We start from the raw sequence: 17,110 nt of genomic DNA, 5'->3' as shown, positions 1-17,110 counted from the left end.
TATATTGGCATATCTCAATCATCCAAAATACTCTGGGAGATTGCAGCTCTAGAGCCCTTCGCAAAATGAACCAGTCTTCACTCTAATAAACCTCAGAATACTGAGCGACTTTTGACAGAATGAAACGACTAAAGTCGAAACCTAGGTAATGAAAAAACAAACGAGGGTGACAACATAGTTTGATTTTTCTTTACAATCAAAAAGCGAGTGATATTCTATGACCAAAAAGTAGCCTTCAGCTCTCTCATCACATTCTGTTTTTTTTTTGGCTTCCACTCGTTTTCGAAGCGCCACTTGAACAATTGTTGTCTCGTGAAACTAGTAAACCCAGGTTGGATCACCAGTAATTATGCGTTTTATGAATCAGAAATCCTCAACAATCGTCCTTCCGACGAATATGTCGAGTAGTTTCATATCCAACCCCAAGTCCACTAACAATTTTTCTTAGGCTCGTATGTTGAATTTCGAGCATCATTCCTTTCACTTTTTTAACGTTTTCATCGGAGTTTGACGTAGCTGGGCGTCCGGAGCGAGGCAAATCCTCTATCAGTATAAGGCGACTTTTAAAGTCTTTATATCATTCGTATGCGGCAGAGCAGAATCTTCAAAGGCTTCAATACATCAGCACACGAAATTTCATTAGCAAAAACAAAATTTCAAACAACCTGTTTGCTCAACATAACTATCCATATTAAAATGCAACAAAAGGTGAAAAGTTGACTGATGTAAACAGACGCCAAACAGACATTAATCATGCACTGATGGTAATGTATTGACATGTATGTCATTTAAAGTGGTGACAACTTAAAAAAAATTACAGAAAATGCACGATTTCGGTATAATAAATTTCGTTCATAATTCGATGGACAGATGTATTTGATTTGGATATGGGTTGAAGATAAGAATTATTAGAGAAGGATGGAAAAGTGATTGTATTCGAGCCCAGGACCTCTTTAATGACAGTTAAGCACGCTAACCTACGCTAAACTTCAATAAAACACACATCATTAACTTTGACGGAAATCAATCAACTATTATTGGAATAATATATTAGACTTATTTGCGAGAACAATGTCTCCCGCAAATGGCATCCTTTCTTGGGCGGGTTATGTTCTTTAGTTGTCCTACACACAAGAACAGGTTTAGCTGAATTCTATGAACATTTTCTTTGAAGGACGTTGGAGTTCCAATCAAGAATTATGTTTTCTTCAAGCCCATTTACGACCATATTTAGATGAACTTTTGTCTTATCGTACATATCTCTCCAAAGTTGTTTTAGGGGGGCTTTTGGTCATCCAAACTTCATAAAGCCACAGTAGAATTTCTTAAACGATTTTGTATAAGTTCACACTTGGTCTATTGTCCATGAGCAAAATTGTCTGTCCTGATGATACCGACGTTTCGATTGACAAATCCGCATCTTCGGTGAATCAAATCCTATAATTCCCATTGTGCAATAGCGCTGGACATTCCTGTTGAAATTTGATTCAGGACAAACGTTCCCAAGATTAAGGAACATTTGACTACCTGCTACGATTATCATGTGACACCAGAGCAGAAATTGTACTGTTTTCTCAACAAGTTCAACAATCATTTTATTTTATTTACTATGTGCATTAGGTCCTTTTTGGATTCGTCACAACATCGCACGTCACATATGAACCCACTCGCAAGAGCCCATGTCGGCAAGTGTGAACGTCAAAATATAGAAATCTATAAAAAATAACAAGATACAGTGTTGTGTATGCAAACCATTCCATTCTAAGAAAAGCAAGAGTTCCTCAATCATCTGTACGGAATGGTAGCACTGATTTCCACTCTATATCGTTGAAATTGTTGGAATATCCCAAATTCTTTTGCCACTCTCAAAATAGATTTCACATTCCTACCAAGTGCATGAACATTTACACGTCGTTCTGATACGAGTGTTTTAATGTCATGTGCGAATATCAGCATCGCTGAAAGGGCACCAGCTAAGTACACTAGACCATGATAAGCGCAAATCAGGTACGGCACCAAATGCATGCGCTAAATTGTGCATTATTCGTTTCCTATTGCATAGGTGCACACCGCAGTTGAGTTGCTTGATACGCATGACCATCTTAGCTTCATTATCGGAATGCTCTAGATGTCTAGAAGGTGAATTAGTCTTGCGTTTATTGCCCTAAGTTATTTTTAAGGATGACGACAGTATTTTGATGGAGTAATTGTAATTATAGATTTTTTTTTTATTGAGAAATACGTTGTTGGTGCGATGGTCATGAAAAACAACGAGAGATTAGCAAATTAAATTACACATGGTTAGATTGCAGAAACTGTTCCATAACTATTACATGCACATACGAGTGGATGTGCATTCCAGTTAAGTATCATATCCCATCGTGGCTAGAATCGAGATTCTGATTTCATGTATGGAAATGGTAATCTTGAATTATTTTCGACATCAAAGAAGCTGTACACACCATTTTAAACGAACGACAAGACCCGAAGATTCAGAAAGTATTCGCAAAAAGTTGTCTCTACCAAATTAGTATTCTTGAAATACCCATGCCCCCATTAAGGCACTGAATTTCCATGATGTAATCTAAAGAATCGTCATCAAGTCTGATCTAATTTGTCTTGGATTTTTAATGACTTTTTTGTCAATCGAATATTCATCTGACGGAACTTCCAACGATCGCTCAGATCGTGTCGTGAGATGCAATTTGGTTTCAAATACGCACTTAGAATATAACTTAAAAATAAATTTTACTGCTTGAGTGTATGCCACAATTTTGTTTATTTGATTCATTTTAATGAATGCGATAAAGTGAATCAAAGGTTATACAAAAATCGCTGGAAATGTAAAAAAATGACCGACGAAAATTGATGAATTTCTCGAGAAGCAATAGCAGAGGAAGAATCAAGTTCACTCGTTCCATTGCAATTGTATTTTAGTTGCAATGTTTACATTAGCTCCCACTTTTGTAACATTCACTAGGGGTCCAGCGGATCCCAAGGAGGTTCAAATTATCATTCGCTTTAACCATTTTTCTCAAAATTGTGAGTTTGATCTTAAAACTACTCTAAAAGGTCATAGAATAATAATACACTTCAGTTTTATAAAATAAATTGTAAGTATGTAAAAAGTGGCAGGTCCTTAAAGTTGTTGGGGTCCATTGGGCTTCATATGTATTTAACATAATTTTTCTGACGTTTTTATCTTAAAGGTTGATATTTGTCAAGATCTTCCAGCAAATTTAAAACTATTCTGTATGTTCTATTCATTTTATGCCTTTCCCATTGTTCGGTTTGGCAAAGAATGACAAATGTGTAAATTCGATTTCTTTTCTATTTTGTGTGAGATTCTGGCAATGATAAAATTTCAACCAAAAAGAATGTAGTATGCGAATGTACAATTTTGTCAGATTAAGCTATTATTTCCGATACGTTATTTACACCGTAACACTCATCCCCAGCTCGAATTATCCTATGGAAAATGTTAAAAATTATCAGACATTCAACGATCAGGAAGAACCCTTTGAGTGGTGTTTTGTGTAGATAAAGTGAAACAAGTTCGCTATTTTTCATAAAATAATAGCGAAAATTTTGTTCCTAAACCTAATCAAAAACAACGCGCACGAGAAAGTTGTGAAGTGGAGTACAACGAAAAGTGCAACATGAAAACTTCGCAGACACATGGCGGAGCACTTTACTATGTGATAGAAGTGCCTCGGCAAGAGTACGACAAAAGATACTCGAGGTAAATATGATATCTCAAAGGCAAACGTTTACCAGAAGCATCCCAATCGACTCGCTTTGATTCTAACCAGAACGAGAGGGTTCCTTCGTGGCCGCAATTTCATCCCCATGCTGGGATATGTGAGCCATTTGCATAAATTAGCACACCACTTAGTGGCGTACTATGAACCATGTGTTTATATTGTTCTACTTCAGTCACATCGGCCTCTCGTTCTACAATTTTCAATTAACACTTGAATGTACTTATTATCATAATGACTCTATGGAATGGAAGTTAACAAGAAATTTCTCCCCTTGGTATTTTTCAGCACTGAATCCGGATGGGACAATCCATTCCGACCAGGCGGCGACCTGTCGCGGGAAGCTGATGAAATTGTTAATATGATTAAAGGTGGGTATTTTATTTTTTATTTGTAACATTCAACATAAATCGAAAATGAAGAAAACTTAAGTAATATCACGTGTGTCAATTCAAAAATCGTTGTGATACTACAACACGGAAGACTTGGCATCCGCAATTCCGCAAAGGAGTGAAAACAATTTTAGGATTATATAAGTTAATCAAGTTTGTAAATTCGCTGGATTTTTTAATATCATATTATCAGTGGTACGAATCCAGTCATTGAATTTCGCAATAGCTGTCGAAATTGGTGAGATGGTTAAACAACTAAATCATCAATAATCAAAATTACAGGAGCAAGAGGTTTGAAATTATGAAATGCCAGTGATCAGGGACATGGTTCTTGAGGATTTTATATCAGTTGTCGTTCAGGTACTCATAAAATAAAATAAACTTAATGTCACTGGTAATAATGGCAACAATCAGATAACTTAATTACAAACCGTGAAAACCAAAATTCGGGCGGTATCTGAAAATAACGCGAAAACTCCGGAAAAACGGAAAAATAGGAAGAGATTTCTGGAAAAGAGAATGACGGCTGAATTGCAGTTCTGATTTTAAATCAAATTATCAAATTCGGACTAGCCAAAAGGACTGTAAATGTCAGTTACGCTGAAGTTTTGACGTTTCGTTTGTTGTTCAGCAGTGGACATATCATAATCTTTCAAAAGATATTGATAAGCACTGATTAGAAGAATTTTCACCCCCAAAATTGCCGATCACGTTCCAAAAGGGCACCCTAAAGATTGAGTGCGGAAACATGAAACCGAATGCGATGTCACCCGAAGCATAACAGCATCATGCCTGCCGTCACTTATCACCAACATCAACTGGATGCTGTTCCGCACGAATGTTTTTCCTGCGCTGTTATATAGGAGCAGTACATGGAAAGTGGCACTGTCACTCGAATCGTTTTCATCAACTATTGTCTGCATCTTGTCATCAAGATACCTTGGCTTGCGGGAATCTCAACCCACAGAGTAGTTTGTCGGGCGGGTCAGTTGTCCCCCCAGACAAGTTGATTAAAATGCGAAAATGACAATCAATAGGTCACACAGGTTGAGAAGAGTAGCGGAAGGATTGTATCTTTGTTGAGCATCTAAGTGGAATCCTAAGTTCAATGTTTGTTCTTGTACACTAAGAAAATCTTCAGAAAACTATTTTTCTCGACAAAAAATAAACAAGTCGGAATACCGGAAGCTCGCGCTTCGGGTATAAAGATTTTGTGTTCATCTTATGTGAGAAACTTCAACGCACATTTTTCTGTCCGTATATAGCTATAATACAAATCCAACATAATCCTTCATATTTTTCCAAACTACGAGACATACGTACATATTACTGCCATAGATATCACGCTCACCCTAAACAAACAAACTGCCTATTAACGAATACTGTGCACATATATGCACGTATATAAATTGATCGTACCCATATTTCCGATTTACTTCTTACATCTATTTGAATTAGGCACTACCCGCAAAGTTCATTAGCACGCATATATACCTACATACACACATGTCTGGCTGACAAATAACTAAAAAACTAAAACAAAATAATTCTCTGCGACCCAATTCATAAGAACTCATTTTGTTGTGGTATTGACGAATTGATATGTGATGATGACGTCATGCAGGTTGTAGAGTGCACGAAATTCACAAAAAATTGTAAAGTTTCACCCCCTATAACTTTGTTAATAATTGTTGGAGTGGGGGTGCCGGGTAAATTTCTAAAATGTGAAAATATGCTATTATTAGCTTTATTTGTGCATATATCGGAACCGGATATATTTTGAGGCCTAGATTTCGTAGAGATGCACCACTGTGATTTTCTTCAGATTTTTCGGTTGGATAGGTTCTGAGAACGAGACCTGTTACACTTTTTGTGGGTCATATTTTGAACCCTCACTCCCCTATGTTTCATCTAATATCAAATATTGAACCAGATTCGAAAAGTACTAATTGAGACCTTTCATTTGATACCCTACATGGCTACATTCTGTGAAAAAAAAATTTGCACCCTCCATTCACATGTATGGGGAACCCCCCTTAAACTTAACGCAAGATGGCGCCACTTACTGCATGTAACGGGATCACCAGATTACATACTCTCACCAATTTTCGTGACAATCGGTCTTGTCGTTTCCGAATAAATCGGGTGTGACAGACAGACAGACACCGTCTCGATTCTAATAAGGTTTTGTTTCACACAAAACCTTAAAAACGAAAACAGGTAACGGTTTCGTTCAGGGCAGTCCGCTGGGAGCATCGTGATCGAAGTGGTGTCGAACACTCCTTTTTTTATTGTTTGTGTGCTAAGCCCAAAAATCGGTCCGTGAAGAACAAAAGTGTGAGCAAGTTGCTTTCTCACTCATTAGTCTTTATGATTGGAATTGGGTTATATCCTTTTCAGGTTTAGGGATCCTTTTTATAATTACGGAATTGTATTAAAAAACACAGGACTAAGTTGACAGATTTTCTGTCAAATATGAGGCAGCAGATTGTGTCCAAAGGACTTTTAATTTATTTCATAACTAATTCATTTTTATGGACCTATTTTATTATGGTATTAAGTTCCCGAGAAAGCACTCCATAGTCCAACTCGTTCAATATCTCCATGGTCGGTTGTCTGTTCTCTTGATCAATGCTGCATATGTCAAGTTAGCATTTCGCTAATTTGTTAGCATTAATTCTCCACATTCATTATATAACTGTGATGGAGAAGTCCGATCACAAACTACCAGATTGCCACCAAGGCTTTCTGATGCAACTTCGCATCAGAAAGCGCAACGCCCTGGAACTTCGCCGTGGTCCAGTTTTGAAACCACCATCACAAAGGATTGCACGTCATACTAGACCAAGAAACAAATCGCTTTCAATTCATTTTGGTTTTCCAAACTCTTCATAAAGTTAGGGGTTTCATCAGGAAACCATCGTATATTTCACGTTTGATTCTCAAGCAAGCTCCTGAACGGTCGTTCGTAAAACATTAAAAATTAAAGTAACAAACACTGCAAAATCTTTTTTTAGCAATCAAAGTAGATTCGGATTAGTTGGGAGTTTTGTGCCCTTTCCTTTTTTGAGTGTATTTTCTTAGGGTACTTCTTAGTATTGAGTCTGATGTAATGATATCCCTAGCTGGGTTGCACAAAAAATACACGATTCAAGTTTGTGATAACTGAGGTTCTAAAAACTGTGGTGAAAATCCGTTTCCTAACAGTACATTCTAGTATATTTTTATTGTTCAAAGACGACGGATATGAGTTGCATTTTGACATTAAATTCACAGCCCTTTTGAAAAGTGGCTAGGCCTAGCCAAAAAGTTTCAAACAGATTTTATAGAACCGTTGTTGATAGTAAAAAGTTTTTAAAAGTTCGTTGGAATGACTTCAAAATAAGAAATCTGACAGAACGCAAATAATTTCAGGATTTTTTTTCACCTCCTCATATCATCTATGGAGACTTTATAAAGGAACTACTCTTAGTCATTTTATGCTGGGAGTGCACTCCTCATTTAAAAGCGCATAATTGTGACATTGTTTTATAAATTAGGCAATGCCTACTAAATAATAGTTTTCATAGAACATGTCGTGTCTGCATTGTTTCTGTGAATAAAGATTTCCCCCAGCCAGAATTGAACTGAACTATTGAGGTTGATTTCGCAATTTGTTTGAAAAGTGACTTGTTTTTCTATATTTTTAGAAGTCGAATGGAAGTAACCTGACCAGGATCACAAGAAGGTCTATCCGTGATGCTGCATAAAACCGCTAGTTGGGATAATCAAAAGATTCGATTTGGGAGGGTGGTAGAAGGCTTGGATGAGAACTGGGGGTGGGAAAGTTGGTTAGGAATGGTGTGCTTTATCTTACTTGGATGGAGAAATGTATGGTGCATGGCATTTGTGCGAATCGGTTCGAGCGGAGAACATTTTTCTCGTTCATCTCAATCCGTAGACACTTCGTACTAATGACTAACTAAATCAGTATTTGGTGCAAGTACGTTCAATATTTTACAACTATTATTTCATTTGAAATAAAAGATTTAATCCTCCTAGGTAAACCGCTTATTCGTTTTTTAAAGATTTCTTACATTCCACTATCAATTTTTCACATGCCCTTGATGCTTTCCTTTAAAATATCAACTACATTATTTTGTTGATCATTCACTTCTGATATAACCGACAGTTTCCAATGGGGGTCATATCAAGGAAATTTTCCTGCCAAAGAAAGATTTAAAAAATAGTTTAACCTGTAGTAGCCAAGATGCAGTTGAGCCCCAATCATCCTCTATTCGACCATGCGTCGAGTCACTTTGGGCTTTTTGCTGGGCGTCAACATTTTAAATGTTTCCCAGAACACATCTGTTTAGCGTTTTGAAGGGAAATACTCCTCCACTACTCAAGTTTTTTACAATTCCCTTTGAGGTTTTTCTCCAATTTTCTATAGTCAATTCCTTTTTTAAGGTTTTGTGTAAACACAAAACCTTATTCAAATCGGTTTACTGTTCGTCTGTCTGTCTATCTGTATGTCTGTCTGTCCGTCTGTATGTCTGTCTGTCTGTCCGTCACACGCATTTTTCTCGGAGACGGTTATAGCGATTGACACCAAATTTGGTAGAAAGGTGGGAACTGTGAACGCTCACGCATACAGTGAATTACATCCTTTTATGTCGAATTTAAGGGGGTGTCTCCATACATGCAAAAGGGGGGTGTAAAATTTTTTTTCATCAAATATAGTCATGTGGGGTATCAAATTAAAGGTCTCGATTAGTACTTTTCAAATCCGATCTTAGCTTTGACATTCGTTGAAAGGGTGAGGAGCGCGGGGGGTTGAAAGTGATCACTTCTTTAAGGGGGCCATTCTCAGAAACTACCAAACCGAAAAATCTGAAAAAAATCAGGAGGCTGCCAATATAGGGTGCCTGGGCTCCGAAATACCTTCCATGCCAATATTTGTTTAAATAAAGTTAATAATAGTATATTACTACAATTTTTTGTAATTGGTTAGAAACCCTCCTTAAGTTCCTAGTACCATGAAATTTTGCAGTGATATAGGCTATAATATAGAGCATGATCTCACCAAGTTTGGTGGAAATTGCACTATTACTAACAAAGTTATAATACCTCAAATTTGTTGCTTCTTTGAAAATTGAAGACTATGAATGTCAATATCACCCGAAAGTGGATACTCTCACATAATATATGGATATATTACGTGCTATGTACTAAGAAATACACAAAACCTTTCGTACCTGATGCGTCCAGCTTCCGGTTTGCCGACTTGTTTTTTAGTTCTTCGGAATCACTGCCTTTCTGTTATAATTTTTTTTTCCATTTTTATGTAATATCCTTTTCGTTTCGGATGTAATATCCTTTTCTTTGAAATGTTAAAGGATGAATATACGTAAGAATAAAACATAACATGAAATAAAATTTTCCAAAATCTTGATATTATTTTATTTATCCAATATCACGAACAACTTCAATTAAAAATCTGCATCATAATAAAACTCATAAAAAATTTCCTTAGAAATCTGAAAGGCCGCTATTTCGAAGTTCCGAAAGAAAGTTGCAATGAAAACTGTTGCTGTCGCCCAAACGGTTCAAAATTTATATTTGAAGTGAAAGTTTACAAGGTTTTATAACTAAGTGGAAGGTCTCGGTTTAAATTTCACTGGTAGCAGAGTCAAATCAGGATAATAATCACAGGCGAGTACAATGCTTACCACAATGCCTCCTACAGTGTACTGTGGTCTTGTAGTGTACCGCTACGATATTGAATGAAGTGCTCTTACCCGCTTCAAGACATTGATCTAGTTAGATTGTTATTATTTGAGCTTATTGAAGTTAAGAATTTGAACCGCCTTTTCTCAGTTTAAATCTTTGTTGATGCGAGGGATATTTTACTGCTTTAAATTTATAGTATCGAAAAAGTGGATAATCTGGTTTACCAAGGGGTTGGGAGAAGGACAGGTATCTGCTATTAAAATCACTTTTGATGTCATCTCCGTTTTTCCTTTAAAGAAAATTGCCTCGAGTTAGGGGCTAGTTTTTAAAGGGTGATTAATATGTGGGTTAATTTTTAAACTAGCGCTTATCTCACGATCCGAGACTTGTTAGCACTGACCATGACCATTTCTTTTCGGAAACTGATGAAGAAGACTTGAAAGGAGTGTGGTTCCAGCAAGACGGTGGCGATGTGCCACACAAGTCACGAAAAAAACCGCTCTTTTTCAAGAATAGTTCGAAAATTGTGCCGTTTTGGTGATGCCACTTGGCCTTTTTTGTGGAGAAGCATGAAAGACAAATGCTATGCGGATGCCCCAGCAAGCACCTGAAGACCAACATTCGTGTAGTCATTGGTGAAATAACATGTATTCCATCAGTAATCAGAAGAATCATCATCAACGGTGCAACAACCGGTGTCCGGTCTAGGCCTGCCTAAATAAGGGACTCCAGACATTCCGGTTTTGCGCCGAGGTCCACAAATTCGATAGCCCTAAAAGCTGCCTGGCGTCCTGACCTAGGCCATCGCTCCATCTCAGGCAGGGTCTGCCTCGTCTTCTTTTTCTACCATAGATATTGTCCTTATAGATCAGAGGATGATGAGGAGGAGGCATCCATACGGATTAGACGGCCCGTCCACCGTAACCTAATGAGCTGGATTTTAGCCACAACTTGACGGTCATGACATCGCTATTTCGTCGTTATGTAGGCTACGGAATCATCCATCCTCATGCAGGAGACCAAAAATTCTTCGGAGGATTCTTCTCTCGAACGCGGCCAAGAGTTCGCAATTTTTCTTGCGAAGAACCAAGTTTCCGAGGAATATATGAGGACTGTAAGAGCTTTGACCCTATGGTGAGACGTTTCGAGCGGAACAGTTTTTGTAAACTGAAATAGGCTCTGTTGGCTGCCAACAACCGTACGGGAATTTCATCATCGTAGCTGTTATCGGTTGTGATTTTCGACCCTAGATAGGAGAAATTATCAACGGTCTCAATCTTGTAGTCTCCTATCTTTATTCTTCCCGTTTGACCCGCGGGTCTTGATGTTATTGGTTGGCTGGTTTTTGGTGCTGACGTTGCTACCATATACTTTGTCTTGCTTTCATTGATCCACAGTCCAAGATCTAGCGTCGCTTGCTCGATCTGGATGAAGGCAATTTGCACGTCTTGGGTCGTTCTTCTCATGATGCCGATATCGTCAGCATAGGCCAGAAGTTGAGTGAACTTAAAGAGGATCGTACCTCTTGCATTTGCCTCAGCATCACGGATTACTTTCTCGAGGGCCAGGTTAAAAAGGACGCATGATAGGACATCCCCTCGTCGTAGATGTCGAATGGTCTTGAGAGTGATCATGCTATCATACTTTTATCTGGCCTCGTACATTGGTCAGTAGTCTCAAATAAAAAAACCCTTTAGAAAAAGAATTCCACGTTTTCATTTTAACTATCAACTTAAAAATTAACCCCATATTTGATCACCGTTTATTTGATTTTGATGATGGAAGGGTACTGTTTGTGATATCTAATAGTCAGACAAGACTAAGCCCGACTATCCATAAGGCATTTGGTTTTCATATGATTCATGTTTTATACATTTTCGGAAATCCAAGCAATGTCGCGACTTTATGTAACACATGTTGTAACCATTGCCTTTAATCTAATCCTGTTTTAAATTTTAGGTGGCAAGCCTATTACGCCGACAGGTGACGCAAGCCATTCGATTGCCAATGGTAATGCACAAAAAGACACCGGTAATCATGCAATTGAGAATGGTACAGCAGTAATTGATGGAGCGACAAAAACCGAGGTGATAAACACTCTCAATTATAAATTATTCAAAAATTAAATGTATTCTTGTTTCGATAATGTTTACAGGTGTCGCATGTGCAGTCAACGCCAGCACAAAATGGTACAAAGTCGCCTCAGCAGAACTCCAAAACAATGTCGGCAACCGGCAATAAAGCAAATGGCGATACAAAAACGCAAACAGCACCCCAAACCCAAGTATCGAATCAAGTCATACCGGGACCCATCTCGGCCAGTCATGTAGTCATTGAGGACAAAAAGAAGAAAAAATGTACTTGCTGTGTTATCCAATAGGCAATAATTGATTTGTTTTTTGTATACCTGGTTTTTTATATTTTTTTAATTTATTTTCACAAAAGAAAATATTCTATTTGAAAGAGCAGACTAAGGAGAATGTGGATGATTATAAAACAAATGATTTACCTACGAAATGAGAAAAAAAAACAAAATAACTCTCCTGAGAAAACAATTTATAAATAGTTTGTAAAGTAGTTGAAGTGAAAACACACAAAAGGACAAAAGGACAAAAAGAAACTATAAGTAAAGTAAAACAGATGAAAATTATTATGATCTAAATCTAAAAACCTTTTCGTTTAAGATTTAAATGTTTTAGGATGTTCTTTTTCTAATTAACAAACAAAGAAGAAAACAATTTATATTATATTAACTTTTTACAATACCATCAACAACAACGCTATATAGAGTTTCGGCCCGCGCTGCAGTGCCGTAGGACAAGCGGCATGCAAAAGAGAAAGAGAAAATATTAAAAGTGAGTAAAACGGAATAGAGAGCAGAAAATAATGTGTAGAGATTATAGAAATGTCTATATATTTATCTTCTTGTAATTATTTTAATTTATACTTTAAAAACAAAACAGAAATATTAAAAATAAGAAGAAATTGTAAAGAAAGATAAAAGAAAAACTATTATACATCACACAATCTTGTATTTGACATCTTTTATTTAATATTTTATCTTGTTGGTCCCTTCTGCAGCTTTTTGGATTTAATTTTGCTTTTGCTGAGATATAATATTGCGAGTGGTTCGTCAATTTTTATGAAATAGGTACTGTACGCTTGGATAGACGAAAGCTGCTTGAATAATTGTTGGCTGCACGATTCATAGTTTTTTGAGACGTAAGCATTTTCGCTTTTCATAATCTTAAATTTTTTTGTGCGATTATTCTGGGACATTTGGTAATGCCTATATTGAGAATGGAGGTCTGAAAATTCATTATTTTCAGTTAATAATTGGATCTAATTCCAGGCATTCTATAATACATTGTGGTGTTGACAAGTGATCACGCTAATATTTTGGCAATCCTTGTGCTTATGAATTAGATCATCAAAATAACATTCCCTTTCATGTGGGAAATCCATGTGGCATCTACATTTTACGTGGTGCATTTCGGTTGTTTTTTGCCACTGAAAACCGCAATTGTCAGGTCCAAAATAATGGATAAATAAATTTTAAATTTGTTTTCCGTTTTTGATTTCCGGAAAAAATTTGGATTGGTTCAGTTTATAAATTTGATAAACAAATATTTTTGAGTCCGCGTATTTATGCTCGAATGAAAGTTTAGAAGAACAACAAATAGCTAATACCAAAATTGAGGATCAGAAAGATGTTTCTACAGTATTTGGACTTTGCATTGATTGTTGACCAGGAAAATTGGCATTATGACTATTCAAGAGTGATTTTATTTATAAAGAGGCTAAATTCTTTCGAAGGCATGGTACTATGTCAAAACTATAATGAAACCGAGACTGAATTTTTGGGGAAGAAAATCTAGCAACAGATCAGTAAAATTCTTAAAATTCCCCTCGGTTTCTGTAGAAATTACATGGTTTATCTTGCCCTTCTCGGTGTCCCAGTACGAATGAAGATTTTAAGCCGGAGAATATTAGACATATTAAGTGACCTGGAGCAGAAAAATAATACGGATACCGACGGGTCTAAGTGCATTGTTTTTATACCACTTATTGAGATTTTCTCTGCCAATTTGTACCAATTAATCGGATTAATCGCTAACGACATATTTCACATTATAGCACTGTGATAACTATCCATATAAGGTAAATAAAATTCCCCTATTATCGGCCCTGTCCTTGTAGCACTGCAAATCCTCTGGGAGCTTCCCGCAGTATGGAATTTTCGTCAACAGAATCATTCCAGCGCTTACTGACTCTCGCCTCCCAATTCTTCCACAAGAATATCTGTTTAGGTATTCGACCTTTGTCCATTCCTTGTACGTGGCCTATCCCCTGTATAATAACCGTGAGAGTTGCGGCTCATCGAGTAGCTCGTACCCTGTTGGTTGTACCACATTCTTCATTGGTATTCTTGTTTTGCACCAAAATTTCGCGTACGCACTTTTCAAAGGCATTCGATAATTTGTATCTGACTTACAAAACTATTGGTTTTCCTCTATTTCATCAGTTTGGATGCCAAATTTTATCAGTTTTTGGACTAAGTACTACATGAGAATATGTTAGTGAGTTAAGTGCAATTTTGTCAATTAAACTGCATTAGGTATATTTTAAAACAATTTTGCTTTGAATCCGTAAAAGGACACTATAATGTCGCCACCATATATGGTGCAATACGCTTCGATCCATACACTAATCGAAGCATATTGCACCAAATATAATATGCTTGCGTATAGTCCAGGAAACTTTGGAAGACATTAACATTTCTCAAGTACCTACTCGACCGTAACTAATTGGTCTGTAGCCTACCTCTAAAATCTCCTTGATACTGAATAAATGTTCTTTAGTGTTTTTCTTCCTCTGTGGCGCTACGGTACGATGTTGTCCTTGGCCTTCCCAAGCCTTCATTCCATTTTTTCTGGTCGTGTAAGTTGGGTCGTTCACTGACTCCTGCCATCTGTTTCGCGGTTTTCCAGGTGGTTTGCCTTCGAGTATTTGTCTAGAAATTCTTCTGTCGTCTATACGTTCTACATGGCCTGCCTACAGGAATTTGCGAATCTCATGTGGATGGGGTCTTTGGTTCATCGTATAATAGGTACAATTTAATGCGGCATCTCGTTCGCCGTCCATGCTCACTGAAGTTAAAATTCTTCTCAATACTTGAAGTTTGAAAACTTTGATTTTTTGCTCTGCAACTCGGTTTATATATTGTGAACTTAATTTTCCTATAGATATTTTGCAGTAGGAGGTAGAATGTGTTGTTAGCAAAAATGATTCGCCTGCTGATCTTATTAGCTGCTTTACTTGAGCGTTAGACTAACTCATTGTCATTCTAATGAGTCCAATCGCTGAAACTTCAATATTTTGTTCAGTACCGAGCTGTATGTATGCCTGTTTGGAGTCAAAGAAAATTTGATGGACATCATTATATTCCTAAAATTTCTCCAGTAACTGTTTTAATGAGAATATCTGATTAATCGTTAACTTTCCAATGTTAAAGTTCAGTGACAGCACTTTGTAACATATACTGCATAGTTCGCAACAGAGTGTTTCACTTTTTTTATAAATAGGACAAATGAAAACCAGATCAAATAGGGTTTTTGAGCTCGTGAAATTTGGCCAATATGGGTTTCATACCTTTAATAAGATTTTCCACTGCGTCCCTGTCCAAATTAAAGTTTTTGGCTAGACTTTTCCTATTATTTTCTTCGATGAATTGTAAACAGATCGTAAATTATGTACATTAAAGCTATTGTTCAATCTACAGATCACGTCATTTATATGTTTGGGTTTCTTCTTTCATTTCCGATACTGCTAGCACTTTTCGTCAAACAATTCCTTTTTTTGCGCCAAGGTTAGCCTTCAATATTTTTTTTCAGGCCGTCTTGATTGCGTCTGTCTCCAATTTACGCCAATGCTACTGCTTCTTGGTGTCGGTTTGGACAATTTGTTCATCTAATGCTCCGACATATTTCGATGCTATTTTTGCGCGTTTCAACTTGATAATTGAGGTAAAATTATCATTTGCATTATTCCATCCGGCGTAGGTATCTTGTTCTGGTGAGGTGGAATTCGTCTTCGACTGAGTCGTCCTTATCTTCCATTCATTAGCCAATCGTTGCAAAATTTAGATTTCCTTTGAAGTGCATCAACTCTTTCTTTGATTGGTCGGAAGTCTGTGATCTTGTCCATGATTTAAAGTTTTTTTTCGCTCTTAAAAGTATATAGTTTGAATTCGAGAGACAGATACATCACTGCCTAATAACTTCATTTCCTGCATCGCTAAAATATTTATCTCGAATTTTTTGATCTGATCAATGAGAGTTTGAGGAAGTGCCAGTTCTGAACAGGAAGTGCACATATCAGGTTTCCTGGTGTGTGTTTCCTTATCTGAGGAAATTTGAGCTGCCATGTAGTTCTAGTTGTACATTGTTAGAAATTCTTACGTATCTGTGTACTGCATTTTTTAGAAGATATTTACCCAAATTCCCTTCAACATTTAGTCAAACAAGCTGCAAAGGTATCTTTTGAAGTCAAGGATTGGGCATGCAGCAAATATTTTTAAAATATAAAATTTAAAGCTTCAGAAGCCCATTGACTTTAAATGTTGATGGTTCTTTCTGAATTACATGATTGTAGGAAATTTAATTGAAACTGTCATTAGAAAATCATAGAGAAGAAAAGGGATCAACAATAATACAATTGCACAAAGAACCTGTACTTCTATCTTGTTAGGTAAAGCCACACATCACTTTGAGCGTCTCAATTTCGATGTTGTTAACCTCGCTGCGGCACAAACCCATGCTCAAGTTGGTGATTTGAAGGATGCTTTGTTGTCCAAATTCCTGTGACGTGTGAAGCTGATGCTGAAGATGCATTTCTCGGGGAAGGATAAAATAAGTACAGTGAATGTGTTCGCTATCCCTTCACTGGCATATAATAATCGTTGGCACAACAATCTATATTGGATCAGGACCTTGAAGTGTGTTAGAGCACTTCATTCAAGACCGTAACGGTACACTACAGTAGACTGTAGGAGACAATGTGGTCAGCATTGCGCTCGCGCGAGATTATTACCCTGATTTGACTCAGGTACTCATTCACAGCTGAGTCGGCTGGTATTCGACGTCAAATCACGATACAAATCCCTCTGCCTCCAGCGAGATTTGAACCGCGACCTTCCTTTCACATGTATTCGGAATATTGCTGTGGACGGAGACCAGTCTGGAA

General features: G+C 37.1%; 1 protein-coding gene across 2 annotated transcripts in view; it reads left to right on the top strand.

Annotated features, from left to right (window-relative positions):
* The window catches only part of LOC119646389, a 340,942-nt gene extending 328,043 nt beyond the window's left edge, over positions 1–12,899 (top strand). For both annotated transcript variants that reach the window (XM_038046834.1, XM_038046833.1), the window contains exons 5-7: positions 4,050–4,132; positions 11,825–11,952; positions 12,021–12,899. In XM_038046834.1, coding sequence (XP_037902762.1) covers positions 4,050–4,132; positions 11,825–11,952; positions 12,021–12,245 — 436 coding nt within the window. In that variant the 3' untranslated portion in view covers positions 12,246–12,899. The remainder of the gene's footprint in view (positions 1–4,049; positions 4,133–11,824; positions 11,953–12,020) is intronic.
* Positions 12,900–17,110: the final 4,211 nt, after the last annotated feature.

The sequence above is a fragment of the Hermetia illucens genome, chromosome 1, assembly GCF_905115235.1.
Source record: "Hermetia illucens chromosome 1, iHerIll2.2.curated.20191125, whole genome shotgun sequence".
NCBI classification, from domain to species: domain Eukaryota; kingdom Metazoa; phylum Arthropoda; class Insecta; order Diptera; family Stratiomyidae; genus Hermetia; species Hermetia illucens.
This window is presented reverse-complemented; position numbering and strand designations above follow the sequence as displayed.